Source organism: Haliaeetus leucocephalus, unplaced genomic scaffold (assembly GCF_000737465.1).
Source record: "Haliaeetus leucocephalus isolate CR32 unplaced genomic scaffold, Haliaeetus_leucocephalus-4.0 Scaffold556, whole genome shotgun sequence".
Classification (NCBI taxonomy): domain Eukaryota; kingdom Metazoa; phylum Chordata; class Aves; order Accipitriformes; family Accipitridae; genus Haliaeetus; species Haliaeetus leucocephalus.
In genome coordinates, this window is record NW_010972992.1 from 7,510,807 (window position 1) to 7,529,182 (window position 18,376).

The following is an 18,376-nucleotide window of genomic DNA, read 5'->3' on the forward strand; positions in this document are numbered from 1 at the left end:
AAGATGAAGGACTGAACGGACAGCACAGGCTACCCCATCCCTCTTGATGGCCAGTGGTCCTGGAGGGGTTGTGGTAGAGCACACTGGGCAGGCGAGCCTGCTGAAGACTCCTCAGCTTGTAAGACCCATCAGAAAGCTGATGCTGTAGGCCAGATTCTGCTCTTGGATAGAAACATAATTAAACTGGTACAAGAATGAGTCACCACCCACAATAGGTGGGACTACTGGTGTCATAGTTAGAACCGAAAGTGTCAGGGCAATTATACATTCCTTTGCCAGACTGGAACTGTTCCGTCTGAAAAATCCTTGTGCCAGATTTCTGCCTAAGGGTAATGATTTCTTTGGAAAGTTTGACTAAAGTAGCCAGGTGTTATTAGGGAGTGTTACAGAGAACATATTTTGCTGCCCTTATGAACAAGTTTCTTAGAAGCTGTGGGGATTGATTTAAAAAAAAAAAAAAAAAGAGGAAAAAAAGCCTACTGGCATATATCCTTGCTTTTAAAGAGGCTTTTAAATTAGGTATGGAGAGAAGGGCTAAACTGGTGTAAGAGTATGCCCTTGGTATCCCTGTGAGAAATTCGGCCAATTTGTCTTGGGGGGGGGAAAAAACCCACCTTCAACAGGTTCAGGAGAAATTTTAACATGTAACTGAAGATTCACCATGTAGTAGATGCTGAATGATGTTGCAAAGGCAGTGTTCGCTACGTTTTTTGTAAAATTCTATGTATTTGATGTTACAATATTACTGTCCTTTAACATAGGTTTGTTGGGGTTTTTTTAACTGTGATTTTCCATACATGCACTCAGATGCGTGCTGTGTCCAAAAACTAAAGAAACACAAGAATATGCTCCTGTAGCCTTTCTTAAGGAAGTGCTGTCTCCAAGTTTATAAAACATTTGTGGATAGACAGAAGTAAAACCGTGCAGTTAGGTAAAACAATAATGCATGAAGATCATGAGGAAACATCATTATAATATTTAGACTCTGGGAGATCTCATCTCTTTGGTGCTCTTAGAATATGTGGCACTTTGAATATCGTCCCTTCTGAACTGGGTGGAGATTAGCTGTATGAATCATCTCCATGTTTAAATGAGTGCAAAACGCTAAGCAAATATATGGGCAGATTCTTAACTGGTGTAAATCAATGGAACTTCACTGTCATTCCAGTAAGTGCCTTGCAGTTTCAGTGTAACACATGGATTGGGAAGCATTTTAAAGCCAAGAATATGACTATTTTCTCCTTCCTTTTGCCTCCCCCTCTAAACCAGTTTTTACTCCTACAAAAGCTTTGAGAATGCTGTGGCCCCCAACGTGGCACTTGCACCTCCAGCCCAACAGAAAATTGTGAGCAACCCCCCCTGTGCCACAGTAGTATCACGGAGCAGTGAGCCACTGAGCAGCACTGTCCAGCCGCGGAAAAGAAAACTTGCTGCAGAGAACACAGCTATCCCAGAAGCAGCAGCCACTGTTGCGGCCACTGTTACTGCCACTGAGGAGGATAAGGAATCAGAAGCAGAAATTGAAGTGGAAACCAGGGAAGAATGTAAGTGACAGTTTTATCTGCCTTTATTTTGCTTTATTTGTGCCGGATTTTCCTCAGTAATCCACAGGAGTTAGCCGTTTAACTTCTGTTGTGTTTTAAATATAATTATGGAAGCCTAATACCTCAACAGGATGTAAAAATACAACCTTAATAAATAATGAAAATGAAGAATGAAATGTAAGTTGGGGGGGGGGGGGGGGGGGGGGGGTTTTCCTGGGAGAGGAACGTGCATCGACGAAAAGAAGCACGTGAACAAACCCCAGGTGTCCACTAACCCAGAGTCTTTTATTAAAGCAGGTAAATGTTGTGCAGAGGACAAAATGTATGTGGTGTTCACATAAACACCGATGGTTTGCTATCTGATCAAGAGCCTTCTATAAAAGCCTTTGTGGGATACACACAAATAGCCCGTAAAAATTCCAGAGCGCACACACGTGCAAGTGTGGAATTTTGTGTCAGACAAAGAACGTGGTCACTCATTTTCAGTACTTCATCCATGGAGTTGAATACAGAAAGCAGAGATCAAGAGCCAGTACGTTCTTGAACAGTATTCCGGTATCGGGCCTCTCAGCAAAAGACGGAGGAAGACACTGGTATCACCTCATTAATGTCACTTAAATAATTCTGCTGCTGCCCTCAGTATGTTCAGTCCTTACTCAGTGTGTGCAGTTCGTGCAAAAAGAAGAAATTTTGCCCACTGAAAACAGCAGGATGATGTAGGTTTCCCTGAAGAAATCTGTTTCTTCGCACCCCATGGAGCAAACACTGTTTGTGACATAAATTCCAAAGTCACAATTCAGGCAAATTGTAAGTTGGTGCCTTCAGTCAGTCAGGTTTGCGTTTTCATCGCATTTCAAGTATCGAAGTGTAAAACGAGTATTATCCTTCTCCCGTTTTTTTTCCATTGAATATTGAGTATCTCCTCTGTGCAAAAGGGCCTCAGCATATTTTGAGGTACAGTAGGTTTAGACATTTTTTTATTAATTTTCGATGTTTCTATTTTTCAGTCACGTCCTCCTTATCCTCGCTCTCCTCCCCATCCTTTACTTCATCCAGCTCTGCAAAGGACATGAGCTCACCTGGGATGCAGGCCCCAGTCACAGTCAACAGTTCATACGAGGTTGCGCCACATTCTGACTCTCACAGCAGTGGGTTGGAAGCTGAGCTGGAGCACCTACGGCAGGCCCTGGACAGTGGCCTAGATACAAAAGAAGCCAAAGAAAAATTCCTCCATGAAGTTGTTAAAATGAGAGTGAAGCAGGAAGAGAAGCTAAATGCTGCCTTGCAAGCCAAACGCAGTCTACACCAGGTAATGCTGAAAGATAGCTTTTTAGGTAGTCTCGTGTTAAAAAGAATTGCCTCATTTTTCCCAAATAGCAACAGCCTTTACTGGGGTACTGTTTGTAAGTTCAGCCGGGATACCGAAGTGTACAGGAACCATTCCTACATTTTTAAGCTTGCCACCTGGTTTTGCCTTGGGGTATAAATCCATGGTTACCAAAATCAACATCTTTTCATTACTGAAAAAAATCTTCTAGTCCAGCACAGTTTATTTTGTTTTCATTTCACTGAACTAGAAACGTTTCCGTCCTTTTGGAGGCTTTATCTGTAGTTTTAAAAATTTGTGAATATCCTGCCGTTGCCCAGCTGAGGGAGGGTGTTCCTGGGACAGAGACACTTGGCTGAAACTCTGATGAAGAGCTGAACTACAGGGCTTTGTTAAGCATTCCATTAGCCGTGCTTCACTGAAGGTTTTCTGCTTCATTCAGTGAAGAAGCTCCTTATTTCTGGAAATCCTTGATACATCGGTCATATCAAAGAAAGAGTGGTCAGACAAAAAAAGCTGCAGATACGTACTGGCCATGAGCAAATCACAGTGGCTGAACAGGATGGGGGGGGAGGCTGGCTTTTTTTTTCATTTCAGCTGGGGCAAAAGTAGTACATAGAAATGGAAGATAGAGCCATTGTAGATGATGAGCATGTCCTCTTCGAATATTGTATGTGGAGCTGTAACCAAGCTAGAAAAGTAATCCATTAATTAGATGCATCTGGGGTGCCAACTGTAAGATAAGGGCCTTGTTTCATCTAGCGGGGGAGACAGAAAACCAGTACCTGTACTGGTGGTCAAAAGCAGTATACAGTCTCGTTAGCTGGCACGGGGCATTTTGTTTCTTTGGGGAATGAAACAAAGGACAGTAGCTCACAGATGTGGTTTGTGTCTAATACGGCTGCTGTGTTTAAAAAAAAAAACAAAACCAAAAAAATCCAATCCCCAAAACCGCAGTAGTGGGTTCAAGTATTCTACTAGCAGGCAGGAGGAGGTGAAAGAGAGACGGTATTAAGTGTGTGGATATGATCGCGATTAGAATTTTAACAGAAGTTTCTGCAAGAGCTGCAGTATAGCAAGCCAGTTTCTGTGCTGCACACCTCTCGCGTGAAGATGGCTCGTTACGTTCTAGCTGCAGCTCCAGGTCCCAGAGAAGGCAGGCCAAGAGCTGTCTTTTCAACCGAACCGCTCGTTGTCACCTTGAGCAAATAACTTCATTCCCTTGTGTTTCAGTAAATACATGTTTTATTTTATGTATTTAGAAGTAAATATTTATAAGTAATACATGTTTAAAGCTAACTTTTAAATATCTAAACTAAATATGTAGTGTGTACTTAAAGCAGGAATTACATGAAGTAGTCGATGAAGCAGAATTGAGTGTTGAGGCATTAAATCAAGCAACGTGTCAGAGCAAGGGGGACTAGGGTATCTGGCCATCATTTTCCGTTTGGGCAGCTGTGGGTTTCCAGTTCCACATACAGAGAAAGTACATGTGTGCACGCTTCCAAAGGCAAGGCTGGGCTAACAATGGCCTGGCTGGGAAGTGAGATTGTCAAAAGAGTGAATTTCCCATGACCCGACTGCAGTGTTACTTAACAGAAACACGTTGCTGTGAGGGTTTGACTGTGACAGAGAGGAAATGCTGCTTCTGGGGGAAAAAAAAAAAATTGAACTTTAGTTTCTAATTTAACCATTTAGGAGACAGACCTTTTAGTGAGCCACGTTTTTGTGCTTATGATGAGCATGTCTTTTACCAACAGCTTTTTAACAGCTTAGGAGTTTCTTTCTTTGTACCATTCAGGTTCCTTATCATTACTGCTTCAATTAATGGCTTTCTCTTGGATTTGAGATTTCAAGGTAGCGGCTTCTATTAAGAACCCGGACAGTGAGAGCGGCAGTTTCCAGAGCAAAGCATGGTTTCAATTTAGCTTAAGGTTTTAGCCTGGAGTTTTCCAGATGTTGTGACAGAGCGGGCCGTTGGCTGGTTGCCAAGAGACTGGGGGCTACACACCAGTTACCTGTAGCAAAACAAAAGCGCCTAGGGTTGGAAAGAAGATACACAACTTGGTTTCTCTCGCAGTTGCCTTAAGTGGATTTTCTGGGGGCTTGATAAAAGGGAACTGCTTATGCTGATTTCTTCAGCAAGTAGTAAACTTTCTTGTTCAGCTTCACTGTACACAAAGGGCATTCACAAATTGCTTTTATCACAATGTTGTGCATCTTCAGTGCCTTCAATTAAAGCGCAGGCATTACAGTTGGTTTGTTTGAAACTTCGAGCTAGTGTAGAGCACATTGCTAGTAGCTCTCTCCAACTGCAGTTCATCTTTATTCAGTCACAGATGGTCACAGCTATTTTGCTTGACAAAGCAAAATGTGGCTGTAGCGTATAGCTTTTTATTAGCCAAGAATTCAGGGTATCTTATCTTGAGTGTCGATTTAAAGGAGAAGTGCTTGTACAAAGTTCAGAATGAGGTTTAGACATGAGCCGCCTTGGTCATTACCAGCAGAAGGTGGGAATTTAGTTTGGATCGCTTCCTTTTTACAGTCCTGTTTCTTTGCACTAATTTTGTCTCTGCTCCTCAGTTCTCACAAGTTAACTGCTTTCGTATTCTAGGAGCTGGAGTTCCTACGAGTGGCTAAGAAAGAGAAACTGAGAGAAGCAACAGAGGCGAAGCGCAACTTAAGGAAAGAGATAGAACGTCTGAGAGCTGAGAATGAGAAGAAAATGAAGGAAGCCAATGAGTCTCGGATACGACTGAAGAGGGAACTGGAACAAGCCAGGCAGATCCGGGTGTGCGACAAGGGCTGTGAAGCAGGCAGGCTCCGGGCCAAGTACTCAGCCCAGGTAAGACCCGAACACTGAAAGCTATAATAGCAAGTAAGCTTACTCTTTCTGCAGTTTTCAGGGTTGATTCAAGTGTCTGTCTGTCCTCTAATGCCGGTGCCCTTGTTTTGTCTATTTTGATGCAAGTCCAGCTCGTATCTATAGACCGCCTCTGCCCCCGTCATGTCAATTGACAACCCTAGTCCTAATGCAAGGTGTTAGCAACTTGCCTGCACTCCAACCACCTCTGTCAGTCCCACAGTTCTGCCTAGAACTTTGCACATTTGGCAGCTGAAAATCACCATTTACAGAGAAGTAAGACAAAGGCTAGACATTATTCCAGTTCCGCTAATACTCTGTTGGCACTGCCAATGCACAGGGCTCCATTTCAGTACTGTAAATATTAGGCAGAGCCACTCTCTCTAATAGTATTCTTCCTTGAAGAGATCAGCCTAGATTTATGGGAACTATTTAAGACAAGAGAAGAAACCAAGGCCCATCAATAAGCAAACTGCAGTGCTGGGAAGGAGTGATGTTTAGAGTTGTGAAGCACAAGAGCAGCAAACAGGCAGGTCTAAGAAAAGACTTCCAGTTAGATCTCAGTGAAAGTTCTAGGAATGCAGGAACATGTTGTTACAAGCAACACGTATGCTTTAAGCTTTCCACCTAAAAATCCCTCCCCACCCTTTCTGCATCAGATTCTCTTGCAATAAAAGATTCTGAAGTTTATTTAAACCATCCAAAGCCAAGCGAACCAAGAGCTCAGGCTGCACATCCTTAAGTCGCTTTGTTGTGTCTTGGTGTTGCAGGGCATGTGGAATGCAAGGCCATCCACTGTTCCAAGCCCCCTGAAATGACCCAGCATAACAGGCTGATCCGAGAGCAGAATGGCAGCCTCCTGGATTTCCGTGAGAAACAGCCCTGAAGAGGAATCCATTGCATGCCCTGCCTTCCCCTTCCTCCAATAAAACAATCCCAGTTGCCCAGTAATGCACTTCCTATAAAAGGGCATGGTCCCACACCCATTGTTAACCCCCTCCACCCTGCCACGGAGAGGGGCTCCCAAACAGCCCCTCTCATTAAGGCTGACTCCTCTCCTTGCCACAGCTGCCTCCCCTGGAGTCTTGTTCCGACCTGCTCCCACCTAAATATCCCACTGGCAACCCACCGTCCCCACCACTGCTTCCCAGGCTAAAAGCCTGGCTCAGAAACGCATGAGAAGGCAAGGGTGAGCAAGCGTTAGCAGCAGGAGGGCTCTGAAAAACAGAGCACACTTGCCCAAGTCAAAACTCCTACAGCAGGGATATAGCGCTTACATGCAAATGCAATGTCAGTGTCGTACATTTGCGAGATTAAAAAGCTAAAGGGGCCTCTTCGTGTTCACTGTAGCCACTTTCCTGCCAGGCATGTTGTTAAGCACACGTGCTTCATGAACACGTTGTTATGCCTAAAGCGTGAGCTGCCAATATTTGGTGTGGTCACTTTAAGGAGGGGGCTGGGGCGGGGGGGGGAAGAAAAAGCACCAGCAATCAGAAACTCTTCTAACAACTCCAGGCTCTCAGTAACGGGAAGGGGAGGGGTCCACTTGTACCACTATGAGACACGTCTAACCAGGAGACCAGAAGCAGGAAATGATGCGGGCTTCCTCTCTAGCATCACAGGATGTCTCACTGATAAGAGGTGTCCAGACTAAACATAACCAGATTGAGAGCTGCTGCGCTGGGCGTTACCGGCAGTTGACTTCCACTTGAGGGGAAAAAAAAAAAACCAAACAAACAAAAAAAAAAAACAAGGCAAGAGCAAGCACAGATAAAAAGTAGATGCCATATGTACCAAGTAGAGCTTTGCAAATCTGCAGGTGTGTCCTCCCTTGCTTTGTGATATGCATGACGGTTTTTGACAATGTGGATTTTCAGTCTCCCTTCAGTCTCCCACGTTCCCTCCCTGGGAGGGAATAAATGAGGTTTCCTAATATGGCAGGCGAAAATCCCCTCAAAAAGAACTCAAGTTGCTGAATATTCTGCCGCTTTGTCTTTTCTAATAGAAGCCACTAATGGCACAGTCGCAGTATCAACTGCAACGTCCTGTTGTATGTATTTAGGCTGCCGTTACAGCACCAGAGCGCAGTGCCGTGGCGTGAGGACGCTCATTAAGCCCCAAATGCACGAAAGCTGTTTTAGTGCTGTGCCTGGGCAAAATGTCACCTGGCAACTAATGTCGCAGGGTGTGGAATAGTTGCTTCGTTTAGCAACTACCGCAACAATTTCTGCATGGCACGCACTTAATCGAGAAATACCTTAAGTAAGTAAGTAACTTCGAAGTCTGAGTTTTACAAGATGTCAGTATGACTTCAGTTCTTAAGTCATGTAAGAAATTTTAAAGTAAAGCTTTATACATCCCTTTTATGTTTAATTTGGAGCGCACACAGGAAGTTTGTCACTTAGGTTGTGTTCATCCCTTATTATTATTGAGGAAACCACAATTCTCTAGACAGGCTTAGTTGGAGAGAAAGAGCATTAGACAAGCGTGAGAGGAAATACAACACATTCAGGGGTGTAAATGTCTTTGTGTGAGCTTAAAGTATTAGCTGCTTAATACCTATTGAATATCAGGGTGGTTTAGGCCTTTCTTTTTTCCTGCCTTGATACCGAGATCCAAATATGGATGGGGTGGCAGGTTAGCCTTCATTTTAGGCCAAAACATACAAGTTTTCCTTTCCTTTGTTAAATGGCATTCTTTGATAACTGCTAATCTTACCTGTTTGTGGCCTAAAATTGCATATTTCAAATGGGTGCAGTTTTTCTCATGTTTCCACCCTTGAATAGTGGGGCTTTTCTCTGCCTCTGTTATCAGTAAGTACAAAATAGGAAGATAGACTACTGAGGCCTGTGGGGAGGCTGAGGCCATCTGTGTGTCTTGCTGTAAGTCAGAGAAAGACTGTTAGATCTCAGCAAGTGAGCTCTTCTAAGGCTATTTGGAGCATGTATTTCTTTTAAGTTCATTTCTGTGCAAAGTTACTACATATTAGGACCTATTCCTGCCAGCTTCTTTCTTAAGAGTTGAAATGGTGCTAATTTTCACTGTTGCTTGGAGAGTTTCTGCTGGTTCAGAGGACTCGCTGTGTCCCAACTTTCTCTCATCCATATCCACAATCCCCTTGCCCTCTACACCCTACCTCCACATTCTCCTTGCCCGTCTTGCCTCCTTACAGTTCCTTAGGTTCAGTACGAAGGCTGCAATGGCTCTTGTACAAGAGGATGCTGCAGTTGCTCGTTGGACATTAATCTATAGCTGAGACATGGGCCTTTTACATAGGCAACTGAGTTTGTTTCTTGTCACTCATGTGAATAACTGCTGTAAAAGATCTGAAAGTAAATTGCCTGCACAAACTTTGCTGAATTGCTGTCTGCCTAGAGAAATAACAGGAATGGGTTAAGAAGTACAGTGCCCAGCGTTCTGTTATATGAAGGCACTCTTAACTATTCTGTTTTTCACCCACCTTTCTTATTAAGCCACCAGAAATATTTAAGAATGTCCAAGCTAAACAGTTCACGCACTGCACTTGCATAATTGTACAGTAGTGTATGGAAAAAGTAGGAAAAGGGGAATTTCTTCCTCACCTCAACTTTGATCATCCTATCTCTGGAAGTATGTGGTTGTATTACTCTTCTCTCCTTGTGCTAAGACATTAGTCTCTGTTAAAGTCTACAAAATCACAATGGAACTGAAATATTAAAATAGTTTATTATGTCTCTTAATTTGCTTTTCTCTAGATTGAGGACCTACAGGTTAAGCTTCAGCATGCAGAGGCTGACAGGGAGCAGCTCCGAGCTGACCTGATGCATGAAAGGGAGGCTCGGGAACACTTGGAAAAAGTAGTCAAGGAACTTCAGGAACAACTGTGGCCTAAATCAAGCAGTCAACCCAGCAGTGAAAACACAACGAGCAACATGGAGAACTAAACAACCACCACATCATCTAATACAGCGACAGAATGACATATATGCACAGTAAGGGAGGATGCGTGGGGTACGTGTGTAAGTGCATGTGTGAGTAGTTGTGTCTTGGCACACAGATCCGTGAATATGGATTCTTACTAGGTGGAAGGCCAATGTTACTCTTTATAACAGAAGCACTGAATTACGCCTCTTTTTTTTTCCAACCCATATAGCACAACATCTTACTGTGCCTATAAAACACAAAGTGTTTATAAACAAAATACTTTTAAGTCCACAGCAAATTTTCTACTGGCAAACTCCAAGCAAGCAGCATCGTCCAACTAAAATCAGAGTAAAGGCAAGCATGGCAGTGTTTTTATGTTGCCCTTCTGCCTGTTGGAACATTTTGGAATTTAAAAACAAACTTTTCTTATAAGCTATTTAAAATAATTCATTACACAGACTTGGTATTAAAAAATTAACAAGATTTTTATAATGAACCTGTAAAAGCAAAACAAAAAAAAACCTTCAATGCACAATTTTTAATGACTTGTTACAGGCTTTGGGATTCTTAACGTAGAAGCCCTCTGGTGATGATGCCATTTCATTAGCAGTTTTCCAGCCATCTAGGAAGCCGTCACAGTTTTAATCCCGTCACGTGGTTGTATGAGAATTTCAGAGTGCTTTTCAAAGTTGATTTTTTCTGTAGAAAGAATTATCTTCATTTCCTGTCCTGAACACAAGAAGAAAGGAAGATGCAGGATTGTCGAGGGAGGGGGGTGGGGGGGATGACGAGAAGATGTACGCTTTAGAATTCCAAACCCAGCCTTACAGACTTCAGTGTTTGCAAATCATGCCATCTTTTCTAAAGACATTTTCATTAACTGATGTGTTCAAAAGACTCACTTCATCCAAGAGCACTTCAGCTTTAGGAAAAGAAAGAAGGAAATAAAGGAAGGAAATGGATGATCGGTTGAGAAATAAAGCAGAAGACACATGCGTTTTGAAGTCATTCTGAAATCTTTACTTCAGCTTTCAGTTTTCTGGAAAACTCGTCTTTGTTGCACCATCTTACCATAAATTCAGTATTTACCTGCTTTTATTATGAACCGTCAGTCAGGATTTCTGTGCCCAAGGAGAGTGCAACATCGCATTATCAGATACTACAGAAAAGAAAAACATTTTTGCTGCTGTGAATAAGCCTACATCTTTTTTTTTAAAAAACAAAACAAAACAAAACTTTTTTGTTTTTAAAAAGAGCAATTACTTTAATTTTGGGATCCAAGCCGCAGCCCCGGAATAAAAATGCAGCACGCCATCACTTTTGTCTTATTGTTGTTGTTGGTGGTGGTGGTGGTGGTGATTTTTTTAATTTTTTTTTTTTTAAACTGCACTTTGTCACAATCTTACTCTGCATTTTATTCCATGTTTCTAAAGTTTACAAGTCGAGCATTCTAGATTCTACCCTGCCTAACAGATGTGAAAATCATCAACCCCATTTTCCACCATGTGACACCTTGCCTCATCATTTACGCAGTGAGGATTCAGCAGGTATCGAATGCTGCCAAATACAAATTCACCAGACCAGTGCGCTGCTGGTTGAGTTTTAAACCTGTTTTGCGTGACTTTGTATCTAACAGCAGCTGGGAAGCAGTCAAGATGCTCCCGGAAGTGCTTAAAGAGAGCTGGTGCTTTACTGAACAAGAGAAAAGTTATTTTCACCCGTAAACACTCACCTCTTACACACTCAAGCGTATCGGCATAAAGTGAAAATTTGATCTGGGGCTGCAGATGTGCCTTCCAGCTCATTTTTCCTCTCAGCATCTTATACAGGCAATGCTGACACTTTTTTTACCTTAAAGAATAAAAACAGGAGAAAAAGGAAAAAAAAAAAAACAAAACCCTATGCATCATCATACACAGAAGTTATTCTAAATGAAGAAACATATTTCCAGTAATCTTTATTTGCTTTTTGGACATTAATGCAAACTATTTAATCTTAAAAATTATTTCCCAGTAGACAGAAAGCGGCTTCCAATCCTAAAATTATAGTATTTACTTACATTAGAGAGATTTTTTTATTTTTTTTTAAACAAGAGCTGTTTGCTTGAAACCATTATGATAACCATTATAATAACTGTGAGCATTAACAAAGAAGTTCATATATATGTTTTAGGTACAAAAAGAAGAAATATGAAAGGAGTACAATTACTGGGACAATGTAAAACTGTTGGGAGCAAGAAAGAGTTATACCAAGTAAATTACATGAAACTGTCCGTTTATACAGGGGTTTGCCCTTGTGTGTTTGGGATGCTGGAGACTGAGTCTAGATGCAGATCTCCTCTTCTAAAGTGCAATGCAAAAGGAATTTTGATTATGCTTAAGCAGGTTTTTTTAATGTGGGGTTTTTTTTTTTCTTCTTTGTATGTTTTTTTCTGCGATTATTAAATCATATGCATGGAATTAAAATCTCTGCCATACGTATATTCATTAATGGGCATTATTACTGTCTTATGTAAAGGGTTTATTTTGTTATGCAGTATGCATAAAAATGTTCTCAGCCTTATGATTTCCAGATCTGTATTATTCACTTATTTCTTCAAGGGAAACTAAATAATTTTAGCTTTAGTTGATCATTGTGCATTTCAAAAGCCTCATATGCTATGCTTTACTGCCATGTTAAGAAATTACACATAGAACAAATGTATTCCCACCCCCACTGCCAGCTTCTTTGAAGCCTTACGTCTTAAGTTTTGTTTGTTTGGGTTTTTTCCCCTGAGCTTTGATTGCGTCTCACCCCTTATGACTCAACACAAAATGGCAACATGTCCTTCTCCGTGTTTTTCATAGGAAAAGCGGCCCACTTACCTGCAGCACCCGACATAGTTTTTCTTTCTTGTGCATCTAGGGGAGCATGCTGATTCACTGGCACAATTTCTGCTGTGCATATGATGCTTTTATCCTCCAAAATTAATGAAATCTGCATTTTTTCAAAGGAAAAAAAACAGCACAGTAAATAGGCTTATCAACAGTAAATAGTCTCGTCAAACAAGCAGCATCACCTGTGCTTCACATCCAACAGGGATAAGATTTGCAAGAAAGAAGTTCCCAAAATAAATTCACAACTATTGTTACAAACCCATGCATGATGGTAATTCGATGAAGTGTAATATATGACAAATGAACTTCACATTGAAGTTAAGACTCAACAGTATGCGATCCTTGGGAGTGAAAACTTCCTAGTAAAAACACTTCTATAACTTACGATTTAAAATCAGTAAGATGAAATAAGGTGCAAGACGACTGAGAACAAACATTCTACACCAGCAGTTAATCAATAGGACAGGTTTACAGCATAGGAGTCTATCTTAAATAATTTTGTCTTTCCTAAATACATTTTAAACAACAAAGTCTTTATTTCTGCAGAATATATAATTTAATTCAGAATTCCTGTGCATGTAATTTATTTTAGAAATGTCAGAAGATGGCCACAGAGACACTAATCCTAGAAAAGGGCTGTTAAAACAGTGGGAGTCTTCAGAGGAAAAAAAATAAAATAAAATTTGTGAAGGTGCTTAAGGTGAGGGAGTTCTGTGTGTAATTTCTCTGTCTGCAACACTTCAGGAAAACAACTGTTAGCCCGTTCAGATGAACTGCTTTCCTTTTGACTTACTGTGGAGTCCCTGCTGCATTCCATTTGCACTCCAGCCTGTGAGTGTAGGAATTGTAAAGTCACATCTTCTCATTTCATCTGCTCTTTAGTTTCCTTTAAGAAGTTAAAAGGGAGAAGAGGTGTTTCATACAGGCTGTTGACTCTCCCTGTACTTAAAAATATATTACTTAATACTTGTATATTCAGTTTAATTACTCATTGTTTCTATTACTGAAAGAAGACTTAACGAAGGGAAAAAAAACCAACAGCAATAACATTCATATCTATGGAGCAGCTAACTAGTATACATAATATTCTGCTTTTCAAACAGAACTAGCCAATGTAAAAAAAAAAAGTTAAAAGTAAATTCAACATGTAAATACTTTTTTTCATTTTACACTGTTGTATTATAAGTGTATATGGTGTTTACTTTTTCAAAACTCTTTCTTACCTGGTAGTTGTCTTGTTTTATGAGTTGTGTTTTTAACTAAGAAGAACCTTTGCTGTCTGTTAGGAAAAACAAAACAAAATCTTTTTGCAAGTTTTAAATGTGGGTTAACCTTTCTCCATCATTTGCATTTTATTTGTCCTTATTTTCACTGTAAAGTATTTTATTACCAAAAGATTGATTTTCTTTCCATTCTGCCCTCTCATCAGTCCATGTGTTTTTGAGAGAAGTTTTTTGTTGGTTTGGTTGTTGTTTTGTTTTTGGTTTTGTTTTTTTTTGTTTTGTTTTGTTTTTTTAATCAAAAGAACTCACAGAAATGACATTTTTTCAATTGAAGAAAAATAAATCTTTACATTTATAATAGCCAATAGCATTTCAGCACATTTTTGTTATCCTGGTCTCTCCTATGCTGCTGCTAATGACAATATTATGACTTACTCTACTATTCTAGAACTATTTTTATGTAAGTAATGTATGCTTTCTTGTTTATAAATGCCTGATTTAAAAAAAATAAGAAAAAAGCTTGGCATATTTATCTATTTCGCTGTGTACCTTGATAGTCCTTTTCCACCCCCTTTTCCACATCCCCTCCCCTTGAAGCAGATAATATTGTAAAATAAAGGACTTTATGAGATTATGTATGAAAATAGCTATGCTTATATACCACAGTGACTGAATGTACAGTGTATAGACGCATTACCTAAAATAAAATTGTTTGTCCAGAAAAAAATAAATAGCTATGGTATGGTTTTTGAGTTTTCTGTGCTTGCAGCTGTGGCCTGCTCAGGACCAGCCAACTTCAGAGACCGTACAGTTACCTGAAAAAGTGCTAGGTACCTCTGTTGGAAAACTCCAGACGTCTTAAAATTAAGTTAAACACCACAAACATACAGAAACTCTGCTGCACATGTGCACACACATAACCGCTGGATCCTGTCACTTGCCTTACATTCATTTCCCAGGTCACGCATGTATATGTATCTAAAGCACCAACAGAGGTTAACAGCAAGAATAGTAAAAACCACTGCCTTACTTCGGTGCCGGGAAGGAAATCCGCACCACAAAGATGCTCCTGGGCAAGAGCCCTGCTAATTGAACATGAGGCTGTGGGCCGGTGGAATTGGGACACTCTCGAACCACCCCAAGCAAAGGCTTAAGACGGGGGACGCTGCGCAGCCTGCTGCGGGCTGGCGCTGATGGGCGAGTGGAGCGAGCGGGCCGCTGGCTTACACGGACACATGCGCAGATGCAAACTGTAAGGCTAGCGTCCGTCCGATGTCTCCACGTGACATGTGCCACCTCAGAAGTCTGATGACAGAAAAACTCATTGTTACATGCTAATACTACCACATGTATATTTACTGCATGCATACCCAAGTCAGGTCTAACCCGTTTCAGCTTGCAAGCCAGTTTCCAGTTTTGAGATCGTCTACCGTATCCAGGTATTCATCCTCTAACAGAGTGAGTCACGCGCACCCCCCTGCTAATAACAAACCCCCTTTTGTCTATAGGTGGAAGTAGCATTAAATTCTCTTGGAGGGAAGCTCAGATTTCCCGCCCTGTTTTTTTCTTTTCTGGCACACCAAAACCAACAAGTCCGCCTTATCGCCCTCAATGTGCTGAGGCACATTAACAACCTGAGGCTGAGAGTCAGAACAGCACATTGTTTCCCGGACAGCCCAGTAAAAAGCCTCTCTAAGGCATCGTTTAAACAGATAATCATTTTCGGGTCTGCACATGACAATATTGTAAGGAGAATGGCATTTAATTGGAAACGATGCATGCCACTTTGTGGGGAAATTCTAACAATGAAGTGAAGTTTCTTTTGAATAGTGAGAATTGTAAGCATATAAAAGTTTGTACCAGGTCAAAGAAGAAGAAATACAAGAGGGGAAAAATGCAAAAAGCAGAAGATGGAAACATATGTTAAAGTAATTCTCTCATGGTTTTCTGAGAAATGGCTGCAGAATTTCCACAGCTCTGGTACATTTCTTAACATGCCCTTGTAAAACAGCGGAAAAGCCAGAGAATGATTGAACAGCTTAAAAAAAAATATCTCTACTTCATATTTCTGACTCACCGCAACCTTGCTTTCTAAGGGACTGATTTATTTCCTGTTTCTACCACCTGGATATTTACAGTGGGCAAAACCAGGCTGAGCTGCTGAATCTTTCTCTGTAGAAGGTGAAATTCGGTTAATGTTCCTGGCCTGTCACACCGATACAAAGCTATAGCCGTATTCCTCCAACATACCCCAGAATATCACTTGTCTATTGGCTTTTTCTTCTCCCCCCCTGCCCCCTTGTCAACAAAACAAGCAGAGACACAAAAAGCTGTAAGCGTTACTCTGGGAACTTTGCTCAAAATGATGCTGGAACTACAGGCTTGAAGTCTAAAGCCGCCTGTTTCGTGATGAGCTCTTGGACCGACATCAGTATACGCTGCATTCCGTACGGAGAGTGCAGAGCAACGCCCCTCTCGCTCTTAGTTTTGCTGCCTGTGACGGTGTTCGATTATTGTACATTACGAATGAGTTTTCTTCAACACGGACAACCTGCAGCAAAGCACCTAGTCCTAGTCACCGTTAGGCCTACATCACAAATCAGCCTAAATTCAAAATGCTTACCACAGAAAAGCCAGACCCCTTCTCCATTCTTTCTTTCTTCAGCTGTTGTATTAAAACCCTACAGCCCAAAAGAAAACTGTTCAAACAGAGCCTTTGATTCTGTTTGTTCCGCTGTAAGCTGCCTGGTCTTATACTAAAGAGTCTCTTTAGCTAAAATCTCATTTTGTAGCATAATTACAGCCCATGAGTTTCTTGCACCTGTATTGCTTTCTTCACTGCTCTACTCTAATTCCTTCTGCCGACAGGTAGCATAGAACTGCCCCTGAAAGCAGAGTTTATTACCAAAAACACTTCTTACCTATCTGTGACTCCAATGGACACTTAGGAGTATTGGGAATCAAATGCATCATTTCATTTTCCAACTCCCAACAGGAAGAAAATCAATCAATCAATAAATAAATCTGTGCATTTGCTGGAAATGAAGAGACATGACAAGCCACAACAGCCCAGGAAGTGTTGTAGAGACTGATTTGGTTTTAGAGCAAAGGGTTCCTATAATAGCTTGATAACAAAAACTTACCTTGGAAAAACTTAGAAGACAGTAATAAGATAATGACAAAGTGTTAGCAGTTAACTTCATACAGGTTGTATATCATGTCTTCTGACACAATTAATTTGAATGTACACAAAGAAATCTGTCTGAAGGACCACAGGTGAATTGACCCATTAATATTTCCGAAAATTGAGAACCAATGCAGATGCAATTACTGGAGGTCGTAAGTGAACAGAGATTAAGGCTGGAATCTGCAAACACTAACCAAAGTATCCAAGGAAGTGCATAGAAGCTGTCCAGCTTTTTCAACTTAAGCTTGTGTGTTTGGCATGTCTAAAGCCTTAAAGAACATGATGCAACTGCGTTAGTAATTCCTGCCCCCAAATGACTAGCAGCAAAATGGTGTTTTCACCCATTTTTGGTACCAAGTGGAATCAGTACGGTTTTAAGTCTAAACACAGGTCCATATCTTTCACTTGTAAAAAGATCTTGTGCCCCCATATACAATTCACATACATGTCCTTTCACTTGTACATCTGTTATTATGATTTTGGATTCTAAAAATCAAAACCAAAAGTTCAAATAACTTTTCTCTATTAACAATTATCTTCTGTAGTTAAAGTACGCAACTGACAATTTTTTTCAATTTTCCGATATACTTAAGCGATACACTTCAAGTAACTTTGTTCCACAGATTTTGTACACAAAGCATAGGTCTGAAGAGACCAGATTGCCAGTTACTTTCAGGAAGACCAGCTGTGTTTCTGTCAGCACATCACATTGACATTTTCTTTGAAATTTCTAGTATCTTTGGAAATACCCCATTCTGGAGCAAAACGGCTTTAAAGAAAGGAAGATATTCTCATATCACAAGGGGCAGGAGCTGCACTCCTAGCTCTTTACACAATTCACCAGCTCATTTTCTTAACTTGAAATAGTAGAATTCCTTCAGTTAGTAACATGGCGAAAAACTTCATTTACCATTCTACTGCATATCAGTAAATTAACTCAAATTCACATACATACAGATCCTACTACCCCTGCCTACACTGATAAAAGAACACTTCAAACTCATTATGCAAGGAGACAAAGACAAGATACAAATTTTTCCAGACCACGAAAATGGCTTCAAGCTCACTCGACATCCAGTGCTAAAACAGTACTGTTGTAGGCCAACGTTTTGTACAAAAGAAGCCCTTACTGGCAGGAGAATGAGATTTCCCCCATGAGAACAGGTTGTATTTTTGCCATTCTCGACAGAACTGCATCTGTATCAGTCCTGGGTTAGTGCCAGTTGCCAACTCGGGTAAGAAGGACATAGCGCTTCTACAGTTGTCAAAAGGATTTAGGAGTAAACCTTGTTTGTTTTAGTTTCTTTCTAAAGTTAGCTGAGGCTAACTTGGAAATAAGGCTTGGCCTCACACATGGAAATCTCTGATGCCTGAATCCAGCTATCCAGTCCTATTGGACACCTTCCTTATTCTTGGACTATCCCTTTTCAGCTATCCCAAATTTATCTGGCTA

The 18,376-nt window shown here is 40.9% G+C and overlaps 1 protein-coding gene across 1 annotated transcript in view; it reads left to right on the forward strand.

Moving 5' to 3' along the window:
• SKI (SKI proto-oncogene) overlaps nucleotides 1-9,719 on the forward strand; it is a 115,795-nt gene extending 106,076 nt beyond the window's left edge. The window contains exons 4-7 of the mRNA XM_010577465.1: nucleotides 1,270-1,544; nucleotides 2,552-2,853; nucleotides 5,486-5,716; nucleotides 9,469-9,719. Coding sequence (XP_010575767.1) covers nucleotides 1,270-1,544; nucleotides 2,552-2,853; nucleotides 5,486-5,716; nucleotides 9,469-9,657 — 997 coding nt within the window. The 3' untranslated portion in view covers nucleotides 9,658-9,719. The remainder of the gene's footprint in view (nucleotides 1-1,269; nucleotides 1,545-2,551; nucleotides 2,854-5,485; nucleotides 5,717-9,468) is intronic.
• Nucleotides 9,720-18,376: the final 8,657 nt, after the last annotated feature.